This window comes from Pecten maximus, chromosome 1 (assembly GCF_902652985.1).
Source record: "Pecten maximus chromosome 1, xPecMax1.1, whole genome shotgun sequence".
NCBI classification, from domain to species: domain Eukaryota; kingdom Metazoa; phylum Mollusca; class Bivalvia; order Pectinida; family Pectinidae; genus Pecten; species Pecten maximus.
The window spans coordinates 43,707,436-43,729,320 of NC_047015.1; the positions used below are offsets into that span (position 1 = coordinate 43,707,436).

A 21,885-nucleotide genomic window follows, 5' to 3' on the forward strand; every position below is an offset into this window, starting at 1 on the left:
AACTTTGAGTTAAAATTAGCATAAAGCAGTGAAAAAAGGCTCGGCGAGTAATAAGCGCGGGAATCTGTAACATAATCATGACGTCGCCGGAATGTCAACTATAGACGGCGCCATTTTCAAAGGACTGATCAACGCAATTTTAGCGTTTTCTCCTGCTACCCGATGACCTCTGTACAAAAAGCTAATGTCATGTGAGTATTTTGTCAAAACTAAAGTGAAGATTGCGGAAATGAGTGAATATTAGTAAGCTAACAACACATGGCTGAAGTGTACAGTTCGTATAGAACATTCGACCACGTCACTACCAAATCTGTGTCGATACCCGCTGTGCTTGACAACCATAGTTAATCCGAGACGGAAATTGTGGATTGTGAATATATCAATTAATTGAAAATATAAAATGTATTAAGCAACAATATTGAGTTGCTTCTTTTAATTTTGTTAATAACAATACTGATGTCTTTACGTAGATTCACTAGAACTAGATAAGTTACTACAGCACGTCCCGACTTTTTTCTTCGTAAGGTATTTCAACGATTCGTTTGATGTAAATATATGTATTGAACGGTGTTTTCATTGCATTTACGGTGGTATGAACGCAATGGGATACAGACATATTCAATATATAGCGCTAACAATCCGGCACGTGCTATAGGACGCTGCTCACAATAACGCGACGTCATCATTTTACACCAGAGACGTATAACTCTCTGTTTTACACTGAGTCAGGGCTCGACAATTACGCTTGTCCGACTTGTCCGTACCAGTACAAATCTCTGTCGGACAAGTACATCAGGATACTCACTTGCCCGCTCGGACAAGTGATTTTTAGCAGAAACTATGTTTTTAGAAATGGCAAAAAAGATTAAAATGTCTTTCTTACAAAATTCAAGAGTTGTTCATTTCGTTTTTCAATAAAATGTGACTTCAAAGAGATCGATTGCACGGAGGTAAGCTATTGGTATGTTATGTAAATACCCAGATGTGTTCCAAATATGATAATCTGAATCAGCGTTTACATGACAAAGATTGATCTGACTGTTTATATTGGAAACACGCTGACAGGTGTAATATGGATTTGACGAAATTTGGGTTCAGCGTAGCAGGAAACTCAAAGAGACAAAAACTTGATCATGAATGACATTTGCAGTGAAGTGCATTATAATGAAAAATCATAACTTATTAAGCAGTTGGCTTTGCAATGACATTTACAGTGAAGTGAATTATAATGAAAAAATCATTGTAATAATAAATAAAGACAACTGACACAGTTTTAAAGAGTTAACTTAATCTATTTCATTATTATAATATGATTATCATAATGGCAAACATTTTTCTGCAAGTTAGTGGGAAAAGTTTGGACAAGTGCATTTGGCTGTCAGACAAGTAGATTTTAGAATCACTTGCCCAAACGGACAAGTGTGAAAAAATAATATTGTAGAGCCCTGTGAGTAACCATGTAATGATAATGTCATCATCTTTGACGCACATTCCAAGGAACATCGAAGGTAGCCCAAATGAAAAACTTTCATAAAAACATTCACTTGCAAGTATGTGAGAAAAATAATCAAACATAGGTTTGTTCCGCGAACAAGGATATCTCGACCCTCGTGTTAGAGTTTGGCTGGTCAGCACACGGAAAGCCTCGTGCTGACTGGCCGAACTCTTACACTGGGGTTGAGATATATCCCAGTCAACGGAACAGACCCATGATAGATTTTATTAATCTCACTCTAGGTTGAGGCAAGCTAAACGTTCTCCATAATTGCATATCGTCACGTCAACAATACCATGACGTCACGACGACAATACAATGGCACCATGTCGACAATTCAATCACGTCACGTCAACGCTGTTTAACATTGATGTAACGTTAATATTAGAAACATAAGAGGGGGAACAGGGTAAGAGAAAATAATCATTCACCCCTTTGGGAATGAGACAAGGGATCTCAACCCTCGGGGTAAGATTAGTCTCGAGTTCGGCAACTTGTAGTGTATGAATCTTTCCCCTCGGGTTGAGATCCCCCTGACTCACTCCCAAAGGGGTGAACGATTCTATATATCTGCCCTAGGTTGAAACAAGCTACCCGACATCAGGGTCTTAACGTCTGCCTTATCCCAGAACGATGTCAATGTTCTATTATTCCTTGTCTAACTTACCTAAAATGTGTTGAATGTTTTACCACAGTCAAATGTCTTGTCAATGCCGATTGAACAATTTAAATTATAATTATATTATTGGCAAAAAATAACTACAATATACAATGTTGCTAACTGCTAACGATGTAGTATTTAAATTTGTTTAGGTGAGAGTTTTGATTTATAAAACCAAAACAATCTAAACCCCAATACAAAAATACCTAATAGGCAGAGTTTTTTGCATCGTCGTGTAAAATATGTGGTCAATGGGAAGCAACTCTCGGACAAATTGTCGACAATCTGTTACGGTCCTGAGGATTATTAGGCCCTAATCACGAGTTATTTGTGTTATAACTTTTTTTCTGATGTTATTTTCCGTCAAACTCTCGTGTTATTCTAGTATATTAATCGGTTTAATTGCTAAAATCGAAACATCCAGGGTGAAAGTCAGTCTGCTTGAGTTTTAAGATCCGGGCATGGTCTTATGTAAATTCTAAATGCCAGACATTAACTTCATAATTTCATTATGATATCCATAGATTAATTAACGGTTAATTAAATAATCAATAAACCAATAAAAATATCTATATTATTCTCTCAATTCATTTGGTTCAGTTGACCGAATCAAAAAGCAAAACAGATACATGTATACAATGTATTGTACATGTACATGTATGTATCTTATTAAAGTGAAACTTGCGATCACACCTCTCTGACTTCGCTCATTTTGAAAGAAAAAGACATTTAAATACGGTACAGCACCGCAACGACTGAAATAGATATGTGTAATATTACGTCACCAATTATAAACACAATCTGTCCATGTCACAAGACGAGAGCAATGCACGCCGGGATATCATCGATAGATTGCTGGAGGCCCCATACTGGACGTTCTGACGTCGTCGAGCATCTGACCAAGTTACCTATTCTAACGACTTTAAAGTTGGATCTTAACATGCTGTACTCAGCACAATAGAGATATGTTGAAGTAGACGTAAGTCTTTTTATCTACTGATTTCCTTCACCGTGAGCTTTGGATTTGCACTAATCAATAGGCGGAAGTCAAACGAGAGATCTAATCGTTACAATCTTTTTTAGAAGGTGTAAATGTTTGAATTGTAATTTGGCAAATTTAAATGAAATTAATTAAAAAATAGAAAGTTTAAAAAAAAATATTTATCGATTATTTAATTAATCATTTATTAATCTATGGATATACAAATGAAACTGATTCAGGAAGGTACTTTTTGGGCATTTCAATTTTGTATAAGGCCACGGATTAACGATTGGAGTAAAACAAAATAATCAAATAACAATAAAGTGAATGAAATCACAGGAGCTGACTCAATGAGACTGACTTTTCCCCCTGGATATTTCGTTTTTAAGCTGTCGAACTACATGTAGGTCAGTACATGTATTTATTATCTCGTTTCGACGCATCACAACTTCGTACTGGTACATACACATATGTAAACTCTCTGAAAATGTACAAAAGTACCAGTGTTTTACACTTAAACAGATTTACATGTACATTTCTAATTGTATAGAGTATCTACATGTACATTTTGTATGTAGTGTATATAATCACTGAAAATCATACTTCATCGATTTCTAGATCCTTCTTGGAAAACCTACAATGTACTTTCATTTTGTGCACTTTCGGATTTCAACAGTAAACAGTGCGTGTGAATGCACATGCTCATTAAAAGTTAAATTACTTTATTCGGTTACATATATAATTATTTCATGAAAGAAATTACTCTGATTATACAGATAAATTGTGAAACGGGTGTTTTTTTAAAGCGCTTTATAATCGATTCCAATTTTGTATAGGTGCATAAATGGACAAGAAATGACGTTAGGTATAAGTTTAGTTCCTGCATGACTCCAAGTACCTGTGGTGTAGGTAAAGCTACGCCGAAAAATTAATCATCAAAATGCCATTTTATTGGTCTGGCATCCATTTATTCAAGGAGCGCCTCGTTGTTACCTGGATATATTGTTAGTCGAATTATTTTCCGCGTAACTGTTGCGATTATCAGGGATGCGGATTAAATCTGACGACAAACTCTGAAACAGCGTCTTTGCTTCCATTAGTCAGAATACGCATGCGCAGATTTTAGTCATTGTATGGAATTGTTATGGACACTTTCGAATTTTATAATTAGCACAAAGTGCATACCTTTTTAATACTTTGAATTTTTATACCTTTTTATATGTTATGAAATGAAAATCTAACCATTCAGTCCCTTTAAAGTTGTTTGAGTGCTTTGCTGAAAAAATCACAACGTTTGCTACATATTTATTTGACCGGATATGACAGTTTTGACCTTGAAATGTAATTGACGTTTGGAAATACTATCACACAAATATGGCACATAAAGAGGTATTTCAATGATCAGAAATGCTCTTCATAGAAACTAGCAGGAACACTGTCTTTAATCAAAATAGTTCAACCGCTGAATTTGAAGTAAAAATGCAGATTTCTGAAGAATAAAAATCTAAACCCCAAAGTTTAACTACAAGTAAATTCTTGAAAAACAATCTTCTCAACATGTTTAGAAGTATACATAGTATACATAGTATCAGATTAGAGCATTTTTAATAATTGAAATGCCTCAATAGACCAAATGTTGTCGAACACTAGATTATACCTGATATATCGCGACACTAGGCTGAATGGATGTTAGATTTAAAATGGCGAAACTGGGACTGATGTAGTCTAATCCTCATGAGTCTAGACCGGAACTGATGTAGTCTAATCCTCATGAGTCTAGACCGGAACTGATGTAGTCTAATCCTCATGAGTCTAGACAGAAACTGATGTAGTCTAATCCTCATGAGTCTAGACCGGAACTGATGTAGTCTAATCCTCATGAGTCTACACTGGAACTGGTGTAGTCTAATCCTCATGAGTCTAGACAGAAACTGATGTAGTCTAATCCTCATGAGTCTAGACAGAAACTGATGTAGTCTAATCCTCATGAGTCTAGACAGAAACTGATGCAGTCTAACCATTATGAGTCTACACTGGAACTGATGTAGTCTAATCCTCATGAGTCTAGACCGGAACTGATGTAATCTAATCCTCATGAGTCTAGACAGAAACTGATGTAGTCTTATCCTCATGAGTCTAGACAGAAACTGATGTAGTCTAATCCTCAGGAGTCTAGACAGAAACTGTTGCAGTCTAACCATTATGAGTCTACACTGGAACTGATGTAATCTAATCCTCATGAGTCTACACCGGAACTGATGTAATCTAATCCTCATGAGTCTAGACCAGAACTGATGTAGTCTAATCCTCATGAGTCTAGACAGAAACTGATGTAGTCTAATCTTCATGAGTCTAGACAGAAACTGATGTATTCTAACCCTCATGAGTCTAGACAGAAACTGATGTAGTCTAATCCTTAGAGTCTACACTGGAACTGATGTAGTCCAATCCTCATGAGTCTACACTGGAACTGATGTAGTCTAATCCTCATGAGTCTAGACAGAAACTGATGTAGTCTAACCCTCATGAGTCTACACTGGAACTGATGTAGTCTAATCCTCATGAGTCTAGACCAGAACTGATGTAGTATAATCCTCATGAGTCTAGACTGGAAACTGATGTAGTCTAACCCTCATGAGTCTACACTGGAACTGATGTAGTCTAATCCTCATGAGTCTAGACCGGAACTGATGTAGTATAATCCTCATGAGTCTAGACTGGAAACTGATGTATTCTAATCCTCATGAGTCTAGACCGGAACTGATATAGTCTAATTCTCATGAGTCTAGACCGGAACTGATGTAGTCTAATCCTCATGAGTCTAGACCAGAACTGATGTAGTCTAATCCTCATGAGTCTAGACCGGAACTGATGTAGTCCAATCCTCATGAGTCTAGACCGGAACTGATGTAGTCTAATCCTCATGAGTCTACACTGGAACTGATGTAGTCTAATCCTCATGAGTCTAGACCGGAACTGATGTAGTCTAATCCTCATGAGTCTAGACCGGAACTGATGTAGTCTAATCCTCATGAGTCTACACTGGAACTGATGTAGTCCAATCCTCATGAGTCTAGACCGGAACTGATGTAGTCTAATCCTCATGAGTCTAGACCGGAACTGATGTAGTCTAATCCTCATGAGTCTACACTGGAACTGATGTAGTCTAATCCTCATGAGTCTAGACAGAAACTGATGTAGTCTAATCCTCATGAGTCTACACTGGAACTGATGTAGTCTAATCCTCATGAGTCTAGACCGGAACTGATGTAGTCTAATCCTCATGAGTCTAGACCGGAACTGATGTAGTCTAATCCTCATGAGTCTACACTGGAACTGATGTAGTCCAATCCTCATGAGTCTAGACCGGAACTGATGTAGTCTAATCCTCATGAGTCTAGACCGGAACTGATGTAGTCTAATCCTCATGAGTCTACACTGGAACTGATGTAGTCTAATCCTCATGAGTCTAGACAGAAACTGATGTAGTCTAATCCTCATGAGTCTACACTGGAACTGATGTAGTCCAATCCTTAGAGTCTACACTGGAACTGATGTAGTCTAATCCTGATGAGTCTAGACATGAAATGAGGGTTACCCTCGCGATATACATTGTAAGACTGGATGTAGCCTACCACTTGCGACACTAAACCGAAGTGGTCTATCCCTTGCGATACCAGATCGGATGTAGTTAAAATTATCCTCGATACGTACTAAACAGAAAGGTATACAGCTTCTGTTCGAGATATCGGGAAACCGTTCGAACACATTCGTAAATTATCTTTTTTTTTTTTAGAAAATTCGATGTTTTTTCAATTTTTGTCTCATTTTTTAAGTTACATTTATCACTGTAGATAACATTTTCAACCTACATGTACCTTTAGGTAACGCCCCAAACAGCCGCGTGTGTTTTGCCGGTAAAAGACATAATTTATCCTCGTATGTTTTTGAAGCAAAGATCGTCTGTTCTGTGAAACGGAAGTGCCTTTATTTTCAAGTCAGTTTTTGCAAGGAGCTGTCTGATTGGTTTACATATTTCACCAAACCAATCAGACAGCTCCATGCAAAAACAGATTTGAAAATATAACTTTGGTGTTAATTGCCAGATACAAGTGCCTATGGCTGGACAAAGTTCTTTGAGAAACTTGACCGGATGTCGCCGAGCGCCTACGATAGAAGACAGGATGTAGTCCAACCATAGCGATACCAAACTGGATGTAGTTGTCTCTTATATATAATACTTAACCGAGTGTAGTATCTATTGCGATACTAATCTTTCCTTACGATACTAGACAGGTGGTTTACTAGTTGCACAACACTCACGACATCAAACCGGAAGTTTGCTAACACTTAAAGGTATGATACTAGACTGACTTTACCGTAACACGCACAGGGGCTTGGCACGATTTTCCAAATGATGGTCCATACATGTATATATATGTATTATGGACACTATAATACATATATGTATGGACCATCATTTGGAAAATCGTGCCAAGCCCCTGTGGTAACACGCACAAGTCAAGATACCAATCTGTCCCTTGCGATACATGGGTGACCGGAAGTAATGTATCCCTCGCGATACTACCGGAAATAGTGTTCCCTTCGCGATACTTCCGGAAGTAGTGTACCCCTCGCGATACTAAACGCTAAATCTGCCTACCTTTGCGATACTAGAACCATGAAGTCTAACAGTTAATTGCTTACTTATTTGATTGTGTTTATTTTACAGTTACATGCCATTATGTACCGAAACGTTAGACACAAATCAGTTAAACAGAAGGTACCCGAAGACAGGAAAAGAAAAAAAGGTATGGGATATTCGACCTACCAGTATGTTATAGAGCATCTGAGTGGGATCGAACCTGGGACCTCTGGTTTACTCTCAAAACTGGTGTAGATTTAGATTTGAGACTGAAATCTAAATACAAATTTTATTTTCTGAAATTTTCATACCATCCTTAATAAAAAGGTTATTTATTGTCAAGATATGTATATCACATTAGCTTGTCATACGCTGAAATGGAAACTGAGTGAGGATATATACCGAGCTTGACCTGTAGTGGCTATTATTATGTCTTAATTAATCTAGTAAGGACGTAGACATATACTTACATGTATGACGTAGCATATACTTACATGTATGACGTAGCATATACTTACATGTATGACGTAGGCATATACTTACATGTATGACATAGACATATACTTACATGTATGACGTAGGCATATACTTACATGTATGACATAGACATACATGTATACTTACATGTATTTGTACCTACCTCCTTACAAACTGTTTGCATTACATAATATGATCATGCGTATTTATTAAAATTATATTTGTATCATGAATTGTCTCTTACGGGGCTGATTGATAATTTGTGAGCCTCGTACTGATGGATTTAAATTTTGCCGGACATATTGTATTATTTTTCAACATAATCCCCTTCAGTATCTATACACTTCTGCCAGCGATGTTTAAGGGCCTCAATGCCACTTTTATAGAACTACTTTTCTTGGCTGTGCAGAAAGTCATCCACTGCATGTTAGGGTTAGGTGCCTGAAATAGCTGTTTTCAGTCTTGGAAATAGATGAGTCTGATGGAGCGTGAATAAGGCGGATGTTCAATCAATTTAAAGCCACAATTGTGAATGGCAGTGACAGGCTCTTTCACCCCAACCCTAATCCTAACCAATTTTGTGCATTTTGCAAAAGCCGCTTGTCTTGTTTACTTTAGAGTGCTACCTCGTCGATATAAACTAACCAAATGAGACCAGTCCTTGGGTACACGGCCCTATATAGTCGGAGAATAGTTGGAATTAGAAAAGAACATCCTTGAGTACCTCCTTCAATACGCGGCTCACAATTGATCAATTAGTCCCTCGTATCATAAACTATTTACAAATTAGATGCACTCTCCTTTGTAGTGAAAGATTCGTCGAAATCATTCATTAAAAATTTGAGCGAAGAACTTGGAACATCTGAAAAATGGCAAGAACTCGGACTAAGAATTGGTTTTACCCAGTCTCAAATGACCCAAATAGAGACGAGCTACAGCGACGATCAATCGTTCTGTGCCCAAGTTATGTTGAAAGACTGGCACAATATTGCCAAAGAGTTCCTAGAACAACCAGAGGCACATATACGTGAAATCTTGAGACGAATACCAAAGGACTCGCACGCAGCATGTCATCAACCAAAACTAGGTCAGTGGTTTTATTTTAGAACTACAGTAAAGAAGTTTATATAAAGTCTATTTTGGAGTGAGATCTTGGTTGTTGTAGGTTTATTTCGCTCTGCATATGACTTTTAATGATATTTTTTTCAGACGTTGATCAAGGCAGCTATCTCTGTGACGCAATGATACGAGCTATTCAGGCCATATCATTTGGTCCAACAACAGGTATGGATTATAAGACTCTATCATATGTGGTCATGTAGGATAGGGATATTCCACCCGAGGGGTCACAAAATGTGGTAAAACCCGAGGCTCCGCCGAGGGTTTTACCACATTTTGTGACCCAGAGGGTGAAATATCCCTATCCTACATGAACCACATATGATTGAGTATTTTTCTCTCATTCCCCAACCTAAAATATGCAAAAATAGGCACTATCTGTCGATAGCTTTCTCAGATAGACGCCATTTTTTCTCAATCCAAACTTTTTTCTACTGCATATAATAAAAAAAGAACAGCGCCAATCGATTTACCATTCCCCATATATGCAAACGACGTTTGCTGTTATAAAAACGAAGGAAACCATTCATTTCCACAGTCTAACGTTGTTTCAGCAGCCCTGTCATTGCAAGCGAAGCCAAATCACTTGATGTCGGCCAAGCTAGTGTGTCCTTTCGCGTGAAAATATAGTTCCATGTTTTATTAATATAAAACAATAAAAGAACGTGTTTCTTTTTACATGATTTATATCATAAATAAAAAAAATTATTATCTGATTACATATCTTAATTCAATGTATTGTTGAAATGTTTAAATCATGAAGTATAGATAGATCTATTTTCGGTTCGGCGACCTACTTTTGTATCATTGCGCGCGCGTGGCTATCCTACACCGGAAGCAAGGTAATACACACACAGCAAGCATGGGTGTATTTAACTGGACAGACCAGTATGATACCGGTAGGGATGAGAGAAATGTTTATATATAAGTATGGGCATGCAGACATCAGGTTGCTTTTCATAGGATATTTATGCAATGGGCTTAAAAGTTTTTCATTTTGTGTCCATTTTAAAAGAATTTACGCGCGACTTTTATCAAATATTATGAAAAACGACTTCTAATGTGGCGATATGTTTTACTTTCTCATTGTGGCTTTACATCAGGTTGCTTTTTTTTTTTGTATGTGAAGCGGTGTATTTTTGAATTCAGATTGAATGATATGTCCGGTTGGCTCACTCCCCGTTGCTCATTGTTTAATTTGCCGTATTCTTTTTCTACGATCCCCATGTATATCGGTCTTTGCTTATATTTTGCCATCTTTTTGTTGGTTTCCTGCAGGGTCTTTGTTTTTACATTGGTATTCAGTCAAACAGAGATCCTCTGCTAAAAAGTCAAACATATAGCATAGGAAAATTGAATATTTTTTTTCCAATGGGAACATGATTGCGACTATTAAACTCGACATTAATCAGTAGTCGGCATCTGAAACAGAAATCGTCATAGCGGGAAAATATACTAGATTATGGAATCAATTTACTACATTTAAATAACGCTTTTCGAGAATGCAACTTAAATGTTACTATCAAGATATGGATAGTTCAGGAGAAAAAATAAAACCGTGAATGTATCCCACCGCTAATACGTAAACCGTTTTTATTACGTTATCACTGTTCATGTGTTAAGAATGGGTCGAGGTAGCAGACAGATACAGTATTCAGAGGTTATGTACGAACGAAATCAATTTCGTACCATTCAAACACAAGAGATGTGGAAATCCCGAAGAATACATTAATTCTTTCAGAAAAATCGGTAACCCATGCAGCTTATAACATTACCAACTGTAGCAATGTGATGATCGGAACTGGAAATACTATGATCACGGAGGGTTCTGACACTGACACTACACCTACAGGTATATTAACTACATATATATATGTAACAAAACTGTGAGTACTAGATGCACATTATTTGTTATTTTTGTACTTTTTGTAACTCGAATAGATATCAAATGACTTATCAATTAAAAATATTAGCTTGATAGAAAACCTACTTATCTAAATATGCATTGGTACCACCTCAACATAATTTAACCGCGCTGTTGAGGCAGAACCCGTCAATATAGAATATCTTCTTATCTTTATGTTAATCTACTGTCATATGAGGCTCATAATATTCAATATATTACTTGTTCCTGTTGAATTTAGTGCATTATATGTGTATACAACAATATCAGGACAATAACACAATCAGGACATATTTTACTTAAACTGATATCAGGATTACATCATTACCTATTTCTTAATATATAAGATAAGGGAGGGGTTGCCAATTTGGGCCATTTTTTTCGGCCCCACGGCGACGAGCATAATATTTTGCTGGAAGAAACTTTAAGGTCAGCTGCATATGGTATGCTTTAAAGAACATCAAGATTTTTTTGCTGGTCTGAAATTTCAGGGGTCAAAGGTCACTGGGTGTAAAATTAAAATTTCACTGTTTCTGTAAAATAAGTATCGGATTTAAAAAGTCAGTTGACACAAATGTCAAAAACTGAAAAAATAGGTTACGGTGACCTAATTTTACGTTTCATCTGTTTTGGTCGCAAATTCTTTTAAAAGATTATCAAGAAACTTCCATGAGCCACCTGCTAGGATCATAATCTTGGTTGTTGACTGACCCTTCAAAGCCTTTAGAGGGGGTATAATGGCGGGGCCCTAAGAGGGATCATCTAGTGCATTTTCCGGTTTCATAAAATTCCTCTTTTCAATTTTGCAGAATCACCATCACCGAAAGATCCAGAAGAAACGATTGTACGAAGTTTGGAAACGATTATTGAGCGGCGTCCGGGTAAATCAAACAAACTAAACTTACAAAAACTCGAATCTGAGTTCCAAGACATATTAGTTGCTCAAAATATTGATAAGCCAACGTTTCAGAGTTTTACAGGAAAAACACTTATCAAGTTTCTGAAAGAACACAAAGACAGGTTTGAGCTAAATCTTGTCGGAAGTCAGTACTCTGTAAAATCCATTACTAAACCAGCCATGCCCAAAGTCATTCCGATAAAAACTCCGCAATCTACTCCTACTGAAAGTACCCCTACCCCGAATGTTTGCATTGAATCAGATTCGGACGACGGTGATATGGTGGATACAGAAAACAAAGTTGTTGAATCCAAAACTATCGTAACTGATGTTGGATGCAGCAAGGTGAAATCATATGCTGCGGCAGTAGCTATCAGTGATAAAACCCCGACTCCGGCAACTATGTCGAGGCAGACTCCGAAAAATTCTTCGAATATGTCGGGTGCCAGCAACCCCGATGACATGAAAGATGTTCACTCCGACCCAAGAGACCTTATTGAATTCGTCAAAAATTTTGCTGGGGGGCATTACGTACTATTTGTGTGTTTCAGAGAAAAAATGAAATATCTAGATTGCCTTGGACTTGTACCCTGGCTCGCGGTGTTCGACTTTGACGAAGAAAGTCGTAGTACCGGATTACTCACTGTCTTGGAGGAACGTGTCAAGAAGAGGCGGGCACTGTACACATGTACGTGGAAGGACTCGGCGAAATTCTCCGATTACTGTACAGAATGGTGCATGATCAGAGGATCCGTTCAAGAAGCGGGCAGTAAAACGCCACGGGACAGTAGAGAATGGTTCCGGACAGTAAAGGCCAATTTAGACCAGCATTTCAAGGCAATGGCCGTATTTACAGAAACATATACAACTGTAAAATGCATAATTGTCCTCCCCGAAGACGAAGAAACATTGCAATGCATGCATAAAGCGATGTTGAAGCTGGAGGAACATATTGAACCTGCCCCAACAGTCATTGTATGTGATCCGCAAATGATCACTCGTGTCTCAACGCCATGGATCTACAAAGCCATGCACGTCGATTTCAAACTGCGGTGTAATTTTCAGGAGTTTTGTAAAGCCCTATCACATACTTCTCTTGTCGACGATCTGAAACAGATGAAGACAATCTATCGACTTCCAACATCTGACGACACAAACAATCCAGGTTTCGATGAATCGTTTGTCTCAAGTCTTCGGGAGAATTTGGAAGTACTTTATCTTGATTATCCGCGTTCTCGGCCAGTCGATTTGGACGAGTTGAAGGAGGAAGGAGACAAATTCCTCAAAGGAGGAACTCTTCGTTGGTTTGCATATTATGAGTGCAATGCTGGCCATTTCGATGCAGAACGAGACATCATGGAGTCTATAGTTAAAAGGGTAAAGGAAAAATTTCTTGAACCCTTTAGATCTGGAGTCATAAAACTGTACCATGCCCCTGGCTCTGGAGGAACAACACTTATGCAACGAGTCCTCTGGGAGTTGCGGAAATTATCTCCGTGTGCTCAGGTAAAAATTCATCCTACAATATCAGTTCAAGATCTGGCACACGACTTAGAATCACTCTTCGAAAAGACCCATCTTCCGCTTGTGTTGTTGATAGACGGGGGAGAAGACAAACTTTCCAAGCAGCTGTCTAAGTTGCTGGGACACGTTAGCATCGTCATCTTGCAAGTAAAGCGATACCCTCATCACATTAGTATGACTGAACATCCAAATAACAAGTTCTTTTTGAAAGGACAAGTATCTGAAAAAGAAGCATCAGGGATTAGCATGAAGTTTATGGAAAAATGTGACAACGATGCAAAGAAAGATTCTTTACAGCAGCTTGTCGAAGATGTCCATCAAGGTAATCATCATTCGGTGTATGAATTCGGACTGACAACATTTCTTGAAGAGTACCATGGCATTGCTTCTTACGTAAGAGGTTATCTTCAGCTGGAGTCCAACCCAACTAAAAACCTTGAACCATGGCAGGAAATACTTGGATTTCTCTCAATGGCCTATTACTATGGGCAGACATCGATGCCATGCCAATACTTTGCCGCTATGCTGGGGAAGCAGCCAAACTACGATGTTGATCTATCAGACTTCCCACATTTTGTGCAAGAGTTGGTTGTCCCTTGCGAAGGGAGAAAGAACAATATAAGAATATGTCATTATATCATAGCAAAAGGAATTCTTGATCAGATTCTGACATGGCCACAAACGTATGATGAACCTACCACAGAAATTGGGCTCAGTATACATGCGAAGTCAAAGTTGGTTAATTTTGCCAATAGATTCATAGAAGAGAGTAAGAAGAAAACTGGAAGGACCAGTACCAGGACAAATACTGTCATTGAAACGTTGTCTAGGACATTTCTCCATCGCGATTACAAAGATGTGGGTGAAGGAGAAATATCTATGAGGAAGAGGACCTTCTCCACCTTGTTAGAGGACATACCATGCAAACCACCGTACACTGAGCGAATCAAAGTTATTCAAAAGCTGGTGAATGCTTTCCCAGAAAATCCAAACTTTCGTGCACATCTCGGTCGCATATACACGATTTGTCAGCCTGATGAAGAGGAAATTGCAAGACAGTGCTTCGAAAAAGCACTGGAACTATGTCAGAAAGAAACAAAAGGGAAACAGATTGACGACATCAATGAAGGTATGAAAATCACACTGATGCATATATACCATATGTATGGTATGCACTACCTTAGATGCGTAGACAGGTTTACTGGTCGATTTGGTGAGAAACCCGTGAAGAAAACCTCGAAAGATCAGTATCCAAGTCGGATCGAATACATCATAACGATGGCTACCTGTGCATGCGGACATTTCACGAAACGACGAGAGATCACGCCCACTGGGAGTGAAGAAGGATATGGATATATTGGCGAAATAACAGTTCGTTTGCTGGTATGCAATTTTATTGCTAAGAACTTTCCAAAAGGCACATCAAACTTCGGAGAATATTTGCAGATGGCCGAAGGAACATCTCCAGGTCAGTTTGTGATCGAAAGTATCACAGAAATAGCGGAACTTTTCATGGAATGCTACAGCGCTGTAGATGGTAGCGAGCTTGATCAAGAATACTTCAGAAATATAAACATGTACAACACCCTATTCAACAATCATATACCAACGCTGGGATACATTTCAAAACCAGAGGACATATCAGCCAGATGCTTCAGGGCAGCAGCAATCAAACTGAAGTATGGGAAAGACGACAACCTTGGGGTGCTTCAAAAGATAACCAGCAAAGTCGATATAGAAGAACTTGTCAAAATTTATGAAGACTGCTTCGAAGAAATCTTGAGTGCAGGAATCATCGACAAACGGCGTGTATTAGAAATGTGTTACAAGGAATGGATTCACGCGATACGACATGGCCTCTTCCCCCAGAACTACAAACAAGATGACGTACTTTTGAAGATACGACAATGGAACAGATTCTTGCAAAGTCCTATGTCGAAGTTTTATCTCTTCTGTACATTGAGTATTATTGGGATCGGTACCGATGGTACCAGAGGAAACGTAGATCACCTGCAAGAGGCTATAGAAATAAGGGAAGAACTACAGAAAATGTACTTTCCCAAGCCTCGACTGCCAAGAGAATGGCTGGGAAAGGGTGATGGAATCAAAGCCTTGGTACCAGTAAGCGGATTCCTTGGACAGATCGAGGAACGTAATGTCAAGGGTGAATCAAACATGTCGCGGCTTGCTTTTCTTAAAGGTACCATTTGTAGACCAAATAGACTGAGACAAACTGGGTTCATTGACCTTGACCTTGGAGAAAACCTTTGCAAATTGAAGGTGTTTTTCGTTCCTATTCGGACTGAAGGAAAGCTGTTTGGGCAGTCATACGCTGGGGAACGGGTGGAGTTTACTCTCACATTCACAACGACCAACGGATATGAAGCTTACAACGTCTCTCTTTTGAAGAAGATTCTGTGTACAGATTGTGACAGTTACTTGGAAATCAAAAGCGACGAGGTCTTCACGACCTACAGTATATGTCATTTTAATACTTTGTAAATAGATGAAAGAGGAATGCCATTTTTTATTGTAAACAACATTACAGTTAGTTTTGTGTTATCATTGCATAATTGTACACTTATGATTTTATCTCGCACTACTGAATGCCGCATATTTCTGACATAGATTGCCAGTATCAATACAGATGTACCAGCATGGATGTTACTCTCAGGTGGTACTAGAAAAACATCATTGTCTCTTTTAGACTAAATTTAAGGACCCTTTCAATGCATTTATGCCCCAGATCCAAAATCCAAGACCTTTCAAGGCATGTCACTGAATTCTAAGATCATTTCAAGGCAAGTGTTAGAATTCATTCAAAGACTTCATATGTATGTGACCCATGAGATAACTTTATAAATAACATAGAAAAATGTGTTTTCTTGACCATCTGAGTCTCAATTTAAAAGAACTCATGTTATATCCTTGATGTACCAAAGGTTTTTAAATTTAGCCGTCAATTCGGAAAGTATAGATGAGACACATCTAAATTTGTCAAATGTAAAATGTCAGTTTAGATGTCATCGCTGAGTGTAGTACCGTATTTGACCTAATAAGGGCGCCCCTACCTTTTTTCAAGGAAATTACATCTTTGACTGAGTGTCAAAATGGTGTCAAAATGGTGTTCAAAAGTAATAATTCATGTGAAATATTTTGCTACTTTATGTGTTCAATTTTCTTCAACAAATTAAGTAACTGAAACACATGTTTTCGCCACATTTTGTGAATTGCTACAGGCTACAGATGACATGTCAGTGCAAAGAGCACCCAAAACTAAACACACATACAAATAATAACTTACCATCTTTATTTGAAGATACAGTAAAGACTTCATTCTTGTTGATAAATAACTTTTGTTCAGAACAGAAAGCTAGTAAAAGACATTGTAAATCAATTATTAGGTCAAAGAAAACGATGTCTGATATGATCTGGGAAATCACCTGTTTCTATAAATAGAACACAAAAGAGTTCCATTTGAACATAAATGGTGGAACACACGTTCTCTGGTCTAAAGATCAGCTGGCATGGTTAACAAGTTTACAGGAGTATTCAAGTGATGTTTAAGCTTAATATATGATAATGAATAGATATCTTCATCTGGAATATTTTTATGACTGAATATTTTACCGTTTCCACAACCTTGGGTATTCTGCTATAAGGTATAGTCTGTTTCATAAAACTTCAGAATAACTAATCTTAATAAGGGCGCCCCCACTGTCAATTACCCGCGCCCTGCGCCCTTATTAGGTCAAATACGGTATATAAGATGCCGTGCCTGATATCGATCTTCATTCTCGTTATATCATTTGTATCCATACCGGGCCATTTTGCGACACTGCCACGACACAAAGGGTTGGCCATGCTGGTAATTATGTTATTTTTTTTTATTGATGTACAGCATAATAACATTACTTTTTAATATGTGACGTAAAATGACTATTTGTAAAACGTGTAATTTTACTGTACATAAATGACTATTTTCGTAATGCAATGTAACTTTTTTTACGATTGTCAGGAGGCAACTAAAAGCGGGCCTTTTATCCCCTACAATAAGACATGCCATGCGGTGTTTTCCGCATGGAATGTACAATGTAAAACGAATAGAAATAATATAAGACTCTTTGATATGTGTGTATGTAGGATAGGGATATTCCACCCGAGGGGTCACAAAATGTGGTGAAACCCGAGGCTTGCCGAGGGTTTTACCACATTTTGTGATCCCGAGGGTGGGATATCCCTATCCTACATACACACATAATGAAAGAGTCTTTTTCTCTCATATCATTACCGAATTTCTGGCGAAAGTGTCCCTCAGCCATCCATTTTCTTCAATTTTTTAATTGCTTTATTTGACGTTTTTACTAAATATACTTGTGATATTCTGAAAGATCATACCCTATTTTGACAAACTATGTTTGCACACAAATTTCATTCATTTTGTGGTTAAGTGATGAACGAATGAACAATTCGCCGGTAAAAATTACCGTAACTTGACCGACTTTTACGTGGCCGTGATCAAATTGTCAACATCCGAGAAAAAGAAGTTCTATCAACAATACTGAAAGCCAACGCTGAAATGAGTTTTCCAACTTCACATATAATTTGATTTGCACCTCGACATATTTAATCATTTCACAGAACACACTGTACTTTTAAATGTCAAGTCAATTTTTTTTTATAAAATACTACGTCACTGCATGACGTCACGACTGTCATTGGAATTCCATTCATAGTTCAAGGATATTGAGAGTGATGTCGATCTCGATCGCCATGACGCGGCGATGTTTCGTGGCTGGTAATTTTAAATTCACTGTGATTTTGGCAACTTCGTGTGTGAACCAGTGAACAGTGACTCTATACGAGTATTCGATCTTTTCTGTGACATAGGATTATATGTGTTTAACCGGTTGTCTTGATGGAATGACAAAGGTAGGTCAGTCGATAGGCTAACGATGCTCATATTGAAAGGCTAGGATGGCAGTTAGTTTTCATGGTTACTCTACACAAATATAGACTCTGAGTTACAATTAAAATAAATATTTTTATATGAACATCGAGGGGTGTCATTTTTAACGAATGTTCGTTCATTTAAGAGCCAATTCCCAACTTCCAAATACACAGGTTACTGAGTAGGCCTAACAGTTACTGACAGTACAGTAGAGTAAACAAATTCAGGGCCCCCTGCTGACGCAAACGGAACCGTTTCATAGGTTGTGACGTTTGACATTTTATTTTTTATTTTCTTATGTATGGCTTTTATTTTACTTCCTGTCATTGCCATGTGATTGTGTGTGTTTACATGTTTTTAATGACAAATGACAAATCTGTCGGGTAGGCAAGTCTGTATTGTACTGTAACTGTTACAACAGGCCTGTAGGCGTAGTCTGTTTGTTACAGTAACAGAGTTATATGTTCGCTCAGATGAAATGTCTAATCGTTTAACCGTGTAGCCCTATTGATTTACTGCTGATATGATATATATTTATCTAAGAATGTATGTATTTTTATAGTTAAGTCCAACGTTTCAAAACCGACACCGACGATAAGGACTGTCGGATGTGAACACAAGCAGACGACGTTGTGAGAGTTGTCCCCCTTGAACACAGATTAATCCGCGCGCGTGAAATGCTATGTAAGATAGATTGTGGGTAAACTAACCTAATTCCAGCCATGTACCTAATTCCAGCCACTTTTTTACTTTGGCATACAGAGTGTTTGTGTGTGCCAATCACATTTGACAATGATTTGTATTGATCTAAGGGACGTGCAGTTTTTGTTTTCAATGATGCAAGTGTCCTCAGTGACCTTGAAGTTGTTTTGGCGGCAAAGCTTCAAGATCTCAAAACATTGAAACTTCGTGTCGACACCAAGTTACGGATACAGAATTTAGTATAGTGATTTGTCTAGACGGACATCTAACAGAATATTTTAGACATTATACAATATACTATAGTCTGTACCTAGTGTAGTAGGAGTGGAAAAATGCACGGCCAGACCGGGATTTGAACCCGGGACCTCCGAACACTATCCAGATGCTCTACCAATTGAGCTACCTAGTCACCGATGATCAATCTAGTCCAGTCACGCTACACACCTCCCTCCTTTTCCCCAAGTCTTCGCCCTCGAAGACACACGAGACCCTTATACCACCACAGTGGGTATTTTAGCTGGGCGCCAATGTTGTAACAGGAGAGGAAAAAATGTAGTGGCCAGACCAGGGTTCGAACCCGGGACCTCCGAACACTATCCAGATACAATAAAAGTATGTACATGTACCTACATGAAGTACTACTAGTCTACACCTGGTGTAATACTAGTCTAAACCTAATGTAATATTAGTCTGAACCTAATGTAATACTAGTCTGAACCTAATGTAATACTAGTCTAAACCTAATGTAATACTAGTCTAAACCTAATGTAGTACTAGTCTAAACCTAATGTAGTACTAGTCTAAACCTAATGTAATACTAGTCTAAACCTAATGTAATATTAGTCTGAACCTAATGTAATACTAGTCTAAACCTAATGTAATACTAGTCTAAACCTAATGTAATACTGGTCTAAACCTAGCGAACTACTAGTCTAAACCTAATGTAATACTAGTCTAAACCTAATGTAATACTAGTCTAAACCTAATGTAATACTAGTCTAAACCTAATGTAATACTAGTCTAAACCTAATGTAATACTGGTCTAAACCTAGCAAACTACTAGTCTAAACCTAATGTAATACTAGTCTAAACCTAATGTAGTACTAGTCTAAACCTAACGTAGTACTAGTCTAAACCTGATGTAATACTAGTCTAAACCTAATGTAATCCTAGTCTAAACCTAATGTAGTACTAGTCTAAACCTAACGTAGTACTAGTCTAAACCTGATGTAATACTAGTCTAAACCTGGTGTAATACTAGTCTAAACCTAATGTAATACTAGTCTAAACCTAATGTAGTACTAGTCTAAACCTAATGTAATACTAGTCTACACCTAATGTAGTACTAGTCTAAACCTAATGTAGTACTAGTCTAAACCTAATGTAGTACTAGTCTAAACCTAATGTAATACTAGTCTACACCTAATGTAGTACTAGTCTAAACCTAATGTAGTACTAGTCTAAACCTAATGTAATACTAGTCTAAACCTAGCGAACTACTAGTCTAAACCTAATGTAATACTAGTCTAAACCTAATGTAATACTAGTCTAAACCTAATGTAATACTAGTCTAAACCTAGTGAACTATTAGTCTAAACCTAGTGAACTATTAGTCCTAACCTAGTGAACTACTAGTCTAAACCTAGTGAACTATTAGTCCTAACATAGTGGACAGCTAGTGATGAATAGCCTTATATAGTGCACTTTGGGTCTAGACCCTATTGGATAAGATGTAAAGGTTAGTCTCAAAACTAGAGTAGTTGATGACAGACTAGTACCCTGCACCAACCTTCTCAAGCCAGATTTCCATTCTTCTCCAAACACTCTTTTGAATAAATACATAAAGGGGGGAGAATAGATTAAAATAACAGATCAATACAGTTAGTAAATCAAAGTGACAAGGCCACGTATAGATGCTGTGCATGAGGGATTGATATACAGGAGAAAAGCAAATATCATATAAATATATAATGGCATGTAATAAGAAGACATTTTTGTTGTTTATTTAAATTCAACAAATGTCTTCAAACATATAACAGCATGGATCATATTACTTAATCACAAACAAATACTTTGTGGAAGGAGACAAGATTCTCTAGCGTGTTGTTAGCGTTTTTTGGGACGAATTATTTCTAGTCCCATCCTGAACTCATCGGGATTTATCCTTGAAATAAGCGACATTTTCATTCCTCTAAGTTCTGAATGAATTTGTTCTAGCGAAAGTTTCACAGTACCTAAAAATGCACAACAGTGTACAGTTTATGTGTACTGAGAATGTTAGTTTAGAAAAGGTCAGATGAAAATCTGTAGTTGTAAGGACAAGATTCAGTCTATAATTGTAACTGAGAGCAATATAACTGCCATAGACATAGACAGATTTAAAAACAGAAGCCCAAATGGACAACTTCAGTGTGGAATGATTACATCAACGAAGTTTCATAAAGTTTGAATGTAAACTGTAGAAGTTGTCCAGAAAAGATTCGGTCTATTATCATAATAAAAAGGGGAATAACTCCCATAAAAATAGT

General features: G+C 37.6%; 1 protein-coding gene across 1 annotated transcript; it reads left to right on the forward strand.

Moving 5' to 3' along the window:
* Positions 1-3,003: 3,003 nt before the first annotated feature.
* LOC117344560 lies at positions 3,004-16,206 on the forward strand. The gene is made up of 6 exons (XM_033907385.1): positions 3,004-3,135; positions 7,871-7,949; positions 9,069-9,347; positions 9,470-9,544; positions 11,121-11,231; positions 12,092-16,206. The coding sequence occupies exons 2-6, from the start codon at positions 7,883-7,885 to the stop codon at positions 16,204-16,206; spliced, it is 4,647 nt and encodes a 1,548-aa protein (XP_033763276.1). The 5' UTR covers positions 3,004-3,135; positions 7,871-7,882.
* Positions 16,207-21,885: the final 5,679 nt, after the last annotated feature.